Source organism: Equus przewalskii, chromosome 2 (genome assembly GCF_037783145.1).
Source record: "Equus przewalskii isolate Varuska chromosome 2, EquPr2, whole genome shotgun sequence".
Classification (NCBI taxonomy): domain Eukaryota; kingdom Metazoa; phylum Chordata; class Mammalia; order Perissodactyla; family Equidae; genus Equus; species Equus przewalskii.
Window position 1 is genome coordinate 48,184,533 of NC_091832.1, and position 12,456 is coordinate 48,196,988.

The window sequence follows — 12,456 nt, forward strand, 5'->3', positions numbered from 1 at the left end:
TTCAGGGGTTCCCGAGTTCTTGTTTGTGCAGCCTACGTGCTTTGCAAAAAGTACTGCTTTGATTGCCAAAATGAACTTTTTTCTGAATCTGAAGTTCTAGCTCGAAAGCTTTTGGCTTAGTGGCTCTTGGTGTGGCCCGAGGATCCCAGCTGCCCGCCCAGCCCTTCCAGAGGACCCCAAGCTTAAAGCTGTTGCCTCTTTGCCTTTCTCATTCCCACTGTGCCAGGGGCTCGTCCAGAGGCTCCCACCTGCCGGGGCCAGTTGTCCCTCTTAGGGCTGGTGGTCTGTGTTTGTGTTCTCGTGGTGATGACAGCTCCAGGACGGCCCTCCCAAACCGCTTGCCTGCTGGCTGCAGCACTGGCCTTGCCTTGCCCGGCTATTGGTTCTTCCTCTCAGGACGAGGAAGGAAGGGGTAGAGCGGCCGGACCCAGGAGTCACTGAGAGGCCTCCAGAGACAGACTGGTGGGGGCTGTAGTGAGGCTCCCAGGTGCCACCCCAGCCTTAGAGCTCACTGGCGTCCTCCCCTGCCGACTGCAGAAGCAGTTGTAGGAACATCTTGTGTGCGTGCTGCTTCAGTGCTTTGCCGTGAAAATGGGCTGGGCCGGGCACCCCGGTAGGGATGGGGGTGGCGGGGGAGGGGGGGGTGCTGTCTCCTATATCTGTAACGGGTGAGGGATTGTCAGGGTTCCTGTTCCTCGTTCACTCAGTCTTGGGAGAATCTGGTGAGGAAGAGAACGCCGGGCCTTCCCTCGTGGTCAGGGCAGGTGGACGGCTTCGGGGTCCTCACCTGAGTAGCACTTGAGTGCTTTATGACGACGCACACGTGTGGTTCCCTGTGGCCTGTTCCCTCTGAATCTAAACTCCAAGATGGCTGTGACCAGTGTTGGAGGCTGGATGGTGGAGACCCAGGTGAGCTGATGGGGCTGGAGCTGGGTGGGCCTTTGGGGATGCAGCCCTGTCAGGGCAGGGGAAGCCTCTCTGGCCTTGACGAGGAGGAAGTGGGGTGGACCCTGGGGCTGAGAGAGGGAGGACTCAAGAGTGACACCGGGCTGAGCGATGCTGTGGGTCTGGGGTCCTAGTAGCCTCTGGACACGACAGACATGGCTTTTCCACTGGCCTCGGGGGAGGCAGAGTGCCCCTGAGGGAGCCCTGAGCAGGGACACTGGTCCAGCTGCGTTCACCGTGGCACTGACTGCTCTTCGTGCAAGTGTGGGCTGTAGAAGTGAGTCCACACTCCAGGCCTGGGACACCACGGGCCTCATGCCACATCGGGGCTTCCTCCTGCCTGAGCTGTGTCGTCAGCAGACGCCCTGGGCTTGCCGTCCACAAGGGGCTCCCGGTGGGTTCATGACCTCTAAAATCTTCGAGACCTGTCCTCTAAAACGAGGGACTTCACCATGGCATCTTGGAGGATACATCCTGAAAGCTAGAACAGCACCGTAGTCCATGCCTTCTTCAGGGACACCCAGTTCCCGCCTGTCTCTGCTGTGGTGGAGGAAGGGCCTCTCCCTCCACAGTGACAAGGACTCGGGGTCCTGAAACGCTGGCTCTGCAGACACTTAAGGAGAGAGTCTCCCTGGGTCGTTGGCGTCTTCTGTGAGCTTTTGAATTCTGCTGGCGGCCTTCCCCTCATGCGTGTGCAGGAATGCAACCGTCCCCTGTCCCAGCCCCACGCAGGACACGCTGGTGTTACTGTCACCATACCCCCCAGAATAAAGACCAAAGGCCTTTACCAGGAAAAGCTCCGCCAAGCCGTGTTTTTGGCCGTCCCTGGGGACGTTCGGCAGTTGGTTGCGGGTTTTCAGGGATGCTTTTCCCCTTCCTCTGGTTGCCTCTCCTGAGCTTGGCCGTCGAGCCTCATGATCAGCTTTGCTTCTCTGCCTTGGCCGGGCTTCTCCATCACAGCCTCGGGCCCTTGGCAGCTCACACTGGTCCCCACAAGGAGCCCTGCAGGGCAGCTGGGTTGCTTTGTAGTGACCACTGGCCTCTTGGATGAGCTCCTCATCCTTCCTCTTCTTAGGCAGACAGTTTGGCTTCTTGTACAAACTGCATTGTCACAAGAATGTCAGAACTCCCCATTGGTGATGACTCGAGGTGGGCATGGGTGGGGTCAGCCAGGGACAGGTCCAGTTCAGTGACCGCCCTGGGTTTGGTCCAGTCACTTTGTCTTGTTGCTGCTTTTGGCTTACCTTTTCTTTTGTCAGATAGTCTTAAATTTTGTGGTAAAACAATTTGTGTTTTTCTTTAAGTCTCTAAATAAGTGGAATTTCAGTGAGGGAGGGGGTTGTTTACCAGTCCTGGGTTTTGTTTTTTTCTCCTTCACTGAGGAAGATTCACCCTGAGCTAATATCCACTGCCAATCCTCCTTTTTTCCTTGAGAAAGATTAGCGCTGAGCTAATCTGTGTCACTCATTCTCTTTCTTTTTGTATGTAGGACACCTCCACAGCCTGGCTGGTGAGTGGAATAGGTCTGTGCCTGGGATCCAAACCTGCGAACCCAGGCCACTGAAGCAAAGAGTGCGTGAAACTGTAACCACTCAGCCATGGGACCGGGCCCAGTTCTCTTTGGTTTTTTTTTGAGGAATATTAGCCCTGAGCTAACATCCACTGCCAATCCTCTTTTTGCTGAGGAAGGTTGGCCCTGAGCTAACATCTGTGCCCATCTTCCTTTGTTTTGTATGTGGGATTCTGCCACAGCACAGCTTGATGAAGGATGCCTAGCCTGTGCCCAGGGTCCAAACCAGCAAACCCTGGGATGCCGAAGTGGAGTGTGCAAGCTTAACTGCTACGCCACCAGGATGGCCCCATGTTGTTTTTTTAAACACCAGTTTGAGGGAGTGTTTTCCTTTGAAGAAAGGAGATAAAATAATTCTCACTCACTGGTCTCCGCAGATCCTTTTGTGCAAATCAGTTTGAGGTGAGCAGAGGCCCTTTCAGACACTGCTGTGCCACGTCCACTGTGGCCTGGGTACAGGGTGGCCTGTCTACAATGGACAGCTTTCCAGAAGCATCTGTTAGGAACACAACTTGCAAAGCGCTAGGTTACGTGGATTGGGCATCTTCCTTCTGTGCCCTGAGTTATAAAGGGGAGGTGCTAATCAATCAGACCGAGGTGTGGCAGCCCTCTGCCCGGGGTCCTTTGGACTGGGAGCTTCCTCAGTGAGTTTAGGGACTGACAGGAGCCCTCTCCTGTGGTTTTGTGGGAATTCTGTGTCATCTGCCTGCCCACATCTGACAGTTGTTCAGGAAAGGCCATCGGTGTCCATCACAGATAACTGTTCCTGCTTCTGGTGGCCCATGTGTGCTGGACAAGCACAGCTGGCGGGTGGTAGCCACAGGATGGCACGTGTCTTGTTCCTGGGAAGTGGGGGCAGCAGGCGGAATTAGGACAGCTGCCCAGCTGCAGTTCTTGGGCAGGTGCTGGTGCAGAGCTGCCTCCCCACCTGGGGGGATCTGCTCCTGACTTGGGTGTGCTCTGGCAGACCAAGTGTAGGAGAAGGGTCAGTGCAGCCGGTACACACAGAATGTGATGCCAAACGGGATTTGTTTTCTACTTCCCAATATAGTTTTTGCTAATTTTAGCCCAACAAAAGCAGCTTTGCTGCTACCTCGCGGTTTGGGGAGTTCTTGGCACCTCTGTGCCTGCCTCTCCCAGGCTGTCCCTGCTCCACTGTGGGGCTGAGCTATGGGACCAGGAGTCGCAGGTCCGTCCTCTTGGGAGGCCTCTGGTCCCCACGTGCTTCCAGGCTGTTTGGAACACCCCGTGAATGTGCTACCTGAGAGGTTTGTTTTTCTGATTTTCATTCCTTTTATACAGAAGTAACACTTGTCCCTAAAAACAGTGCTGTTCACACTTCCGGGCAGGCTCACAGGTTCTGTGTTCTCTAGCAAGTGATGTGTGTGCAACACTGCTTCCCTTTTGTCGTGTGTGTCTCTGCAGGATCCAGCGTGTTCTTAAGTTCTGTTTGGGGACATAGCCATTTAACTAACATGAAACTGCTGTGAAGGGTCCTCATGGAGGCAGGAGTGAGCCCATCCTGCCTCCTCTGGTGGCTGGTACATGTGGTTCTTGGGTTTGTGTTTTTAATGAGGCCTTATAAGGCTGATGGCATTGACACTAAATGCTGGAGGTTTTGTTACAACAGATTATCAATGACACGAGGAAGCCGTGTACCACCTCACAGTGGCTGAAGAGTGGACGTCATGGCCGCCCTGTGTGGTCTGGGTGTTGGGTGGCAGCAACTTACATGCTCCTTGAATCCCAGACCTTGCCAGGCCACAAGCCTTGGTTGGGGATCTGAAGTGAAGGTAGAAACATTGCCACTATGTGATAATCCTAAAGTTTGAACTAAAAACTTGAATTGTCCCCGAGATGCGGTGGGGAGGCCCGTTCCTATGTTGAGGAGCCACCCATCCACAGGGTGCAGTTTGGGGGAGCAGGTGCCCAAGAGGCTCCAGCTGCACAGGGGGGAGCTTCCTCGACACCTCCCCTGCTTCTCGAAAGATGCACATAGCTGAGGGAACCCCAGGGTGGGCAAGGGTCTGAGTGGATTCTTGAAGCCAGCAGAGAAGAGAGGAGGGCTGCTGACCACGGCTCTGACCTCCTGGGCAGGGCTGTCCTGTATGGATCTGGGATCGAGAGGCTGCCCAGGGCACGTGGCCCTGCTAACCTTGACGCTTTGCTCTGCCCTCAGAATGAGAGCCAGGGGACTTGGAGAAGCCCCATTCCTTGCCTGGGATGTGGATGGTGTGGACGGCTGTGGTGGCCAGCTGTGCCCATCCAGGGGAGCGCGTGCCTGAGCACCATGGGCTGAGGGCCTGTTCCTCAGTATCACCCCACACAGCTGCGACTGGACCTGCCCTGACCTGAGGTGGCCCTAGCACCTGGGCGGGCACATCTCTGGAGTGCGTGGGGGGAGGATGCTTGGACATTTCTGAGCCTGGATGCCTTTGAGAATCTTCCCCCCCCAGAGGGACTTGAGTCCCCACTGAAGAAGTCTTACTTTGTGTCTTACGTTTCAGTTTGGAAGTAAAATCGGATTACAGGATTCAGAGAGCTCAGGTTCCCTGCGGCGAGGCCCACCCTTGGGGAGCCTGGACAGCGCAGGACTGGAGTTCACGTCTGAGGCTAAGCCAGAAAGTGGGAAACCTGGCTTAGGCATGGCCACGTTTGAGGACAGAGGAGATGCTGATACCGACCATGATGACCTTGGGTCCGTTCAGGCAGCGGCAGAAGCAGCTCGGGCACGGGCGTCCTGTTAGTGAAGCGTGAGCGGCATCTGGTCAGAGCAGGGCCTGAGCGAGCTGCCTGGAGCCCTGACCCCCATGGTGGGTGTGAGGGGGCCCTGTGTCCCCCAGCCTCTGGGTGTCCACCTTGGAGCTGAGCTGCACCCCTAGAGCCCTCAGCTGGGCAGACCCACTGGTCCTTGGGTCACATGAGGGTCGGCAGTGTCCCCATGACAGTGAAGGTTCTGACCTCCTGTGGTTGCTAGGAGAGAACACAGGGCCCCCAGGTGGTGGGGCTGCTCTCCTGCCCCCACCCACTGGTGTTGTGGGGCCGCCGGCCCTGAAGCCCCTTTTTGACCAGGTGCCACCTGACCAGGGCCGGGAGCTGGCACCACCCCTGGCCTCCTTGACCCTCGCCCTCAGGAGTTCTGTCTCCCCCGGGAGACCCTGCTTCTGTTCTTAGTGCTCCGTGTTTGTCTTTTCTTACCTGGTTTGTCTTTCCTTGAGTTTGTGACGTTTGCAGGGAAACAAGGCTTGAGCTATGCTTACCTCCAACCCTTGGGAAGCTCTCCTGTCCAGCCAGGATTGAAGAGGGGTGAGGGGCTGGGGCAGGGTGTCCACAGCAGGGGCCTAGAGGAGGCCCTGGTTAAAGAGGCAGATGGAAGACTGCTGGCCGGGTGCAGAGCCTCAGGGTGGCTCAGTGAGGATATGGGGTGTGGGGGCCCCACTGTTAAATCCAGGGCCTTTGCGAGGGAGCATCTGAGCCCTTTTTCAGATCTCTGCCACCACATTCCCCCTGCTCTGGAAACAGCTCATCCATCTCCTCGCTTGTGTGCTTGCCTTTGGCTTAAACCTCTGTGTTCCCTCCATCTCTTTCACGGAAACATCTCTGCCTTGAGCCGAGGCTCCCACAGGTGGGCTCCATGAGCACGGGCCTTGCTTTGTGCCAGTCCCCAACCCCCTGCCCACCTTCCCTGGCCCTCCTCGTCCACAGGAACCAGAGCAGCGTTTGTCACCTTGCCAGCTCAGGGTCCATCTGCCAGAGCGATTCCCTCCACACAGCTGGCCCCGATTTGCCTGTCCCATGGAGGAGCAGGAAGGACACCCTGCGTGGGTGGCCGTGGGATGGCAAGTTGTGCCCCCAGTCGATGGGAACGGGGTACCACATGGTACCGAGGACTCTGAGGGCCCTTCAGTGGATCTGGAAGTAGATGCTCATGAGGTGGACTGTTGACGTTCAGGTTCTCTCTGGGAAGTCACTTTAGAGATGAAAGAACGTCAGCTAAACCTTTGTTTCATGCGCTGAGGATACACGCAGAGGACGAAGTTGTGGTTGAGGTCAAACCTGATGTCCGAACTGCTACCTTGAATTAGAACTAGTGCCTCAACTCTCAGGGAAAGGGCAGATATTCAGAGTGACAGATGCTGCAGAGTATGTGGGCCCTCGGTGCCGCTGTCCTGCAGCCTGGGCGTGGGCGTAGACACAGTGGCCTGTGGATGGGGCTGCTCCCAGGTCTCCGGGCTCATGGCAGGCCTTGGGGCACATGGACTTATGAACTCTCAATATTTGCCTTTGTTTTTCAACTTGAAGACAAGTCTGTGACTGCTCTGTTTCTTTTCTTTCTCTTTTCTTTAAGGACAGTCCCTGAAGAATCCTATCCTGAATCTGAGCACTTCCCCTTGGGTTTCCATTTCGCTGTCTCACTGGTGTTTATGTAGCAGTTTTTAAAGAGCGTGTGCTCTTCACTGACAGGGTCTCAATTGTTTGAAAGTTTGAAACCCTGAGCGTTTCAAGATAATCCTCTGTCCCTCCTGTGGCATGACACAACATCCTGGTCTTTCCCAGACCCTCCTACCCTCAAGGTGCCCTCCAGTCTGCACTGGCCTCGCAGCTGGGGGGAGGGTCCACACTGTCACTCGCCTGTTCCAGGTGAGAGCAGTGGAGATGCGCCCTCTCTGAAGACCGAAGGGAGGGGCCAGGAGGGCCGTCACACCAGGTGCGAGCTGGGCCGTGCATGGCTGCCACCCAGGTCAGGGCCACATTTGCTCTGCAAACTAATGGGGGCTGGCGGCACTCGGCATCAGACACCCCTCCCCCCGTCGCTCTCAGCGGGTAGGAATCTCACTTGGGATCTGGATCCAGCCACTAGAACCAAACAGCATCCCTGTCTTGGCTTTCCGGAAGCATCGGGTTCGCTGGGTGGCAAAGCTTCCTTGGGAGTCTCCCCTCACCGAGGGCAGGGCCCTTCTGGTCACCCAGCTGCTGAGCAGGGAGCCAGGTGACGTGGAAGCCAGGCTGGGAGCCCTCATGCTGCACTGTCCACCTACACCCGCTGGCCTCGGGGCCTCTGTCCCACTTGGGCTCCTGTACCACTTTTCCCAGCCTGGTTGAGGGAGTTCATTTCTTGCAAGTGTGTGAACAGCAGGTGAGGCTCTAGCCTGCTCTCCTGACCTTTGGGGTGGCTTCCTGCCTTTGTCTGTCAGCTGGCCCTTTACTGAACATGGTTAACCAGGCCAGTTGCTGCATCCAGGCCTGTGGTTGCCATCAGCCACAAGAGCACCTGTGTGTGGTGGGGGCAGTTGGTTCTAGAAATGTAACAAGTCCTTCTCTCCTGCCAGGGGCCCCCTGGGAGGGCCCTTGTCCGCAGCCAGCTCCCTGTGCAGCTGTGGCCTCGCAGGCACCTGCTGGTCCACCAGGCTCTGTCTTTGCTGTTTTGCCGTGCATGGGTCCAGAGCTGAGTGCCTTCGGCACCGGAGGGCGTCGTTAAGAGCCATACTCAGCCAGGAAACATCGTGAAATACTTCATTCTCTTCTGACAGAATGCTTCTGAGCTCTGCAGCTGCTAACACTGCTTTCTCCTTCCCTGACTCCTTCCCTCCCATGCTCCTGGGTCTTCTGGGTCTTCCTTCAGAAGCCGGCCCTCACCTTGTGTGTGTCTCCTCCACAAAGGAAGTGATGCCCTCCCTTTGGCCCAGCTTTGAATCTAATAAAGATTTGTCTTGGTGGCAGACAACTCTTCGCATCTCAAGCCTTATTCTGATCCTTCACATCCTGATGCCCACTTTCCTGTCCCTGTGTGGTTTGAGAAGGGATTCAGGGGGAACTTTGGGTCCTTGTGAATTGAATTGGCTGGTGGGTTTGTGGTTTCCCTGTCAAGAGCTCCTGGCACACACACCTCCTGTACGTGATCCTGCCTGGCACAGCCTGCACCTTGTGTCTCTGGTATTTGCCAGAAGATAGTCCAGAAAGACCACTGAACTACCTCCCTGCTACATGTGAGGATTTGGGTTTGATCTCTAGACTAGGCTTTTCTCTTTAAATTACATAATCTTAGTTTCATTTCTTACCTCATCTACATAAATAATTGAGGGGTGAGTAGGAGGAAGGGGCTTTATGAGGACTGGGCAGGACTGTTGCAGACCCTGATCTGAAGTATGCCCTGAGCACCTGGTGCCCATCTCTCCTTGAGCCACAGCTTCACCCGAAGCTGAACTCGTCAGGGTGGCAGGTCACAGAGGACGCTGCAGCCTCTGTCATCTCTGTTCTGCCCATGGACTGTGGGGACCAGACCACAGGCTGCCCCTGAGCGCTTGAGCCTCATTTCTTTCCACTGGACTTTGATCTTGAGCATTTGAAGGACCAAATTCTAGAAGGACAGACCTAGATGTACCAAGCAGCTCTCGAGGCAGCAGAGGGCGACAGGCCCACCCAGAATGTGGACGGTGGATGGAGGTAGTTTTCACCACACTTAGCTAAAAACACCCCACAGCTAACAGTCAGGTGTCTTCTTTTTTTTTTCCTTTGGTGAGGAAGATTGTCCCTGAGCTAACATCTGTTGCCAGCCTTCCTTTATTTTGTACATGGGTCGCTGCTACAGCATGCATGGCTTGATGAGCAATGTGTAGGTCCGTGCCTGGGATCCAAACCTGCGAACCCCGGGTCAAATAAACCTAACTGCTATGCCACTGGGCCGGCCCCTCAGGTGTCTTCTTAGGTTAAAATTCTTAGGTGGACAACTTAAATATATATTCTGAAAGCCGTTTCCACCATCCAGGGAGGTAGGAAATGTGTTTTGAGTAATACAAGCTTATTTAAATAAATTGTCATAACTCAAAGTCTAGGAAAGACATTAAATTCCTAAATCAGCTAATCTATGTCTCTAAAGTAGAATTAACAAGATTCTTGGCCCCAGCTGTCCAGAATGACCTTCAGAGACCATGGGCCTTGTCTCCAGCACCTCCGTCTCTGTCTCTTGCGGGGTGGGGGGGGCGGTGAACTCTCTCCCTTGGGGCCCCATTGGGCTAGGTGGAGGTGTGGCCCTATCTGGAGGGTCCCAGAGCAGGCGCTTCCAGCCTGGAGGGGTCACCTACTCTGCACAGACCTTGACTGAGGGGCTGGTGAGTCCCCTGAGCTCTGAGGGACACTGAACCCTTTCAGGCTCCGGGCCTGGGCCCCCTTCCCTGTCCCTTTTCAGCTAACCCGGCTTCTTCCTCCTGGACCCCCTTCTTGCTGCTGGAGTTCCCTTCCTTTGGTGGGTTTCTGGGTTTTCCTCCTGCTGTGAGTGAGCTGGACTTCGGATTGGGTTTCCAGGTGAGCCTTGTCTGCTGAAGGGCTCAGCTCAGCATGAGTAGTTGCAAAGATGCTGCAGGACGAATGAAAAGGGCAGGCAGGGGGTTGAAGAAACAGAACGTGAGGGGGTGGCAGACACTAGGTCTCTGCCTTCCGGAAAGGGTTGGATCTGAGGGCTGCAGGCCGAGGTGGGCACGTCCAGATGCTGGGCTTGGGGCAAGTCCCCCGCACCTGATGTGTCTTCTGTGGGACCCGGGGACTGTAGCACAGCCTGCCCCCCAGAACTGCCCCTTCTTGCCAGGGTGCTCCTGCCGGGGAGGGGGCAGGGTGGCTCTGCCTGTGCAGGCACCCGGCTGGCACTGAGCTGGCTGAGGTGCAGGCACTTCTGGGTTTAATAACCAACGGCTGTCTGAAGTTCCTTAACTCTGGTGCTTAGCTACACGCAGAACGGCATTTTGCACATGTTGGACAGAAATAAGAGAATCAAGCCCCGGCCAGAAAGGTTCCAGAACTGCAGAGATCTGTTTGATCTTATCCTCACCTGTGAAGAGAGGGTGTATGACCAGGTGGTGGAAGGTAAGAGCGCAGACGTGGGATCTGCCGCACACCTGTGCTGGGCGAGATGCGGGGCCCTCTGGTCGCCATGGCCTTGCGGCCTCTCTCATCTCAGCTGGACGCACAGCCGCTGTCCTCGGTTCTCCCTTTGCATTGCCCAGCCCACAGCTAGCAAAGGATTTTTTTTTTTTTTTTTGAGGAAGGTTAGCCCTGAGCTAACATCTGCCGCCAATCCTCCTCTTTTTGCTGAGGAAGACTGGCCCTGAGCTAACTTCCATACCCATCTTCCTCTGCTTTACATGTAGGATGCCTACCACAGCATGGCCTGACAAGCAGTGCCGTGTATGCACCCAGGATCCAAACCTGCGAACTCTGGGTCGCCGAAGCAGAATGTGCGAATTTAACCGCTGCACCACCGGCTGGCCCCAGATTTTTTTAAAGATTGGCACCTGAGCTAACATCTGTTGCCAATCTTCTTTTTTTTTTTTATTCTTCTCCCCAAGCCCCCGAGTACCTAGTTGTATATTCTAGTTGTGAGTGCCTGTGCTTGTGCTGTGTGGGACACTGCCTCAGCATGGCCTGATGAGTGGTGCCATGTCGACACCCAGGGTCCAAACCAGCAAAACCCTGGGCCTCCAAAGCTGGGTGCACAAACTTAACCACTCGGCCACAGGGTGGCCCCTAGCAAAAGATTTTTGAAGCATCTGTGGGCTCCTCTGGGCAGGGGAAAGTGGGCAGGGCTGTAGCGAGGTGGACGGAGGGCCTGGCCCCTAGGCTGCGGCCCAGCTGTGGAGATTGTGGCCTTCTGGCTGATCATGTTCATCAGAGCAAAGCCACTTGTGTGCTGGCCAACAGCACCCTACAGGTTTCATGGAGGAGCTGGGCCCTGCCTTTCAGGTGTGAAAGTGCTGTGGGATGCTTTACCGCAGGATGGGCTGGATGTTTGAGGGTGAGGCAGGCAGCCTGGTGTTGAGGTTGGTGATCACATTTCCTCGAGTCACAGATATACTGGGGGCGAGGCTCCTCCAGCGGGGCGGGTACTCGGGCCCGGTCTGATGCTTCCTCCTCAATTGAATTCCCCAAAGGCCAGGGGCAAGAAGAGCGGGTGAGGCACTCACCCTCCTGTGCCCTGGCTCTGAGGCCTCTGGCCCCCGTGTCCTTTTGTCCTGGTTAGATCTGAATTCCAGAGAGCAGGAGACCTGCCAGCCGGTGCACGTGATCAACGTGGACATCCAGGACAACCATGAAGAGGCCACCCTGGGGGCGTTCCTCATCTGTGAGCTCTGCCAGTGTGTGAGTAGCCAGTGCTCCTGCTCCTGTCCCCTGCTCTGGGCTGGGCCAGGGGTGCGTGAGAAACCCTGGGAGCCTTTATGTGCTCTGGGTCAAGAGTCCAGGTCTGCCTGGCCTGGGGCCCCAAGCAGCAGTCCCTGCCAGAGGGAGATGACTATGACCATCCCCTCCACACAAGGGTTTCACCATGAAAGTGACTGTCACACAATTTGATTCTCGTTCAGTTCATTTTCAAATGTTAAAACTCAAGTAAATGCAGAGGTGTCCACAAGTCTGAGAACCGACTAAAGCACCTTGTGCTTTTTGTTAAGTTGATGGAAGGGGTGCAGGAATCTGTTCAACATCTGGCTTTCATCAAGATGGCCATGTCTGTCCACCAAGAGCTTACAGGACACAGGCCCCTGCCAAAACCCCAGAAATGTCTAACGGAGCCTGGGGCCTCAGAGACAGATTCAAAGGGCTCGTGGGCACTCTGCCTTCTCCTCTTCACCCTCAGGACTGGTTGTTGCAGATATCTGGCCCTCCCCACATGGCCCTGGGCATCCTCCCTTGTGAGAAAACCCCATGGGCTCGTGCAGCCACTGTGCAGCTGTGCTTGGAGCAAAACATGTCCTCTCAGGTGTGACAAAAGGACCTACCCAAGGGGAAACCCACATGCCTTGTCCTGTTTTCTACCCATGGGATCTGTGTTTAGGTCAATTGACTGTGAGTGACAGAACAATGAGGAAAAGAAGTGGCTTAACCAGGAAGTCTGTAGATAGGCAGACGTGGTTTGGTTGTTGTGTGAGGGACCCAGGCCCCTGCTCTCTTATTGC

At 55.5% G+C, this 12,456-nt stretch overlaps 1 protein-coding gene across 1 annotated transcript in view; it reads left to right on the forward strand.

Annotated features, from left to right (window-relative positions):
- SSU72 (SSU72 homolog, RNA polymerase II CTD phosphatase) overlaps window positions 1-12,456 on the forward strand; it is a 31,635-nt gene that overhangs the window by 17,755 nt on the left and 1,424 nt on the right. The window contains exons 3-4 of the mRNA XM_070611177.1: window positions 10,233-10,372; window positions 11,526-11,644. Of these exons, the coding sequence (XP_070467278.1) occupies window positions 10,233-10,372; window positions 11,526-11,644 (259 nt within the window). The remainder of the gene's footprint in view (window positions 1-10,232; window positions 10,373-11,525; window positions 11,645-12,456) is intronic.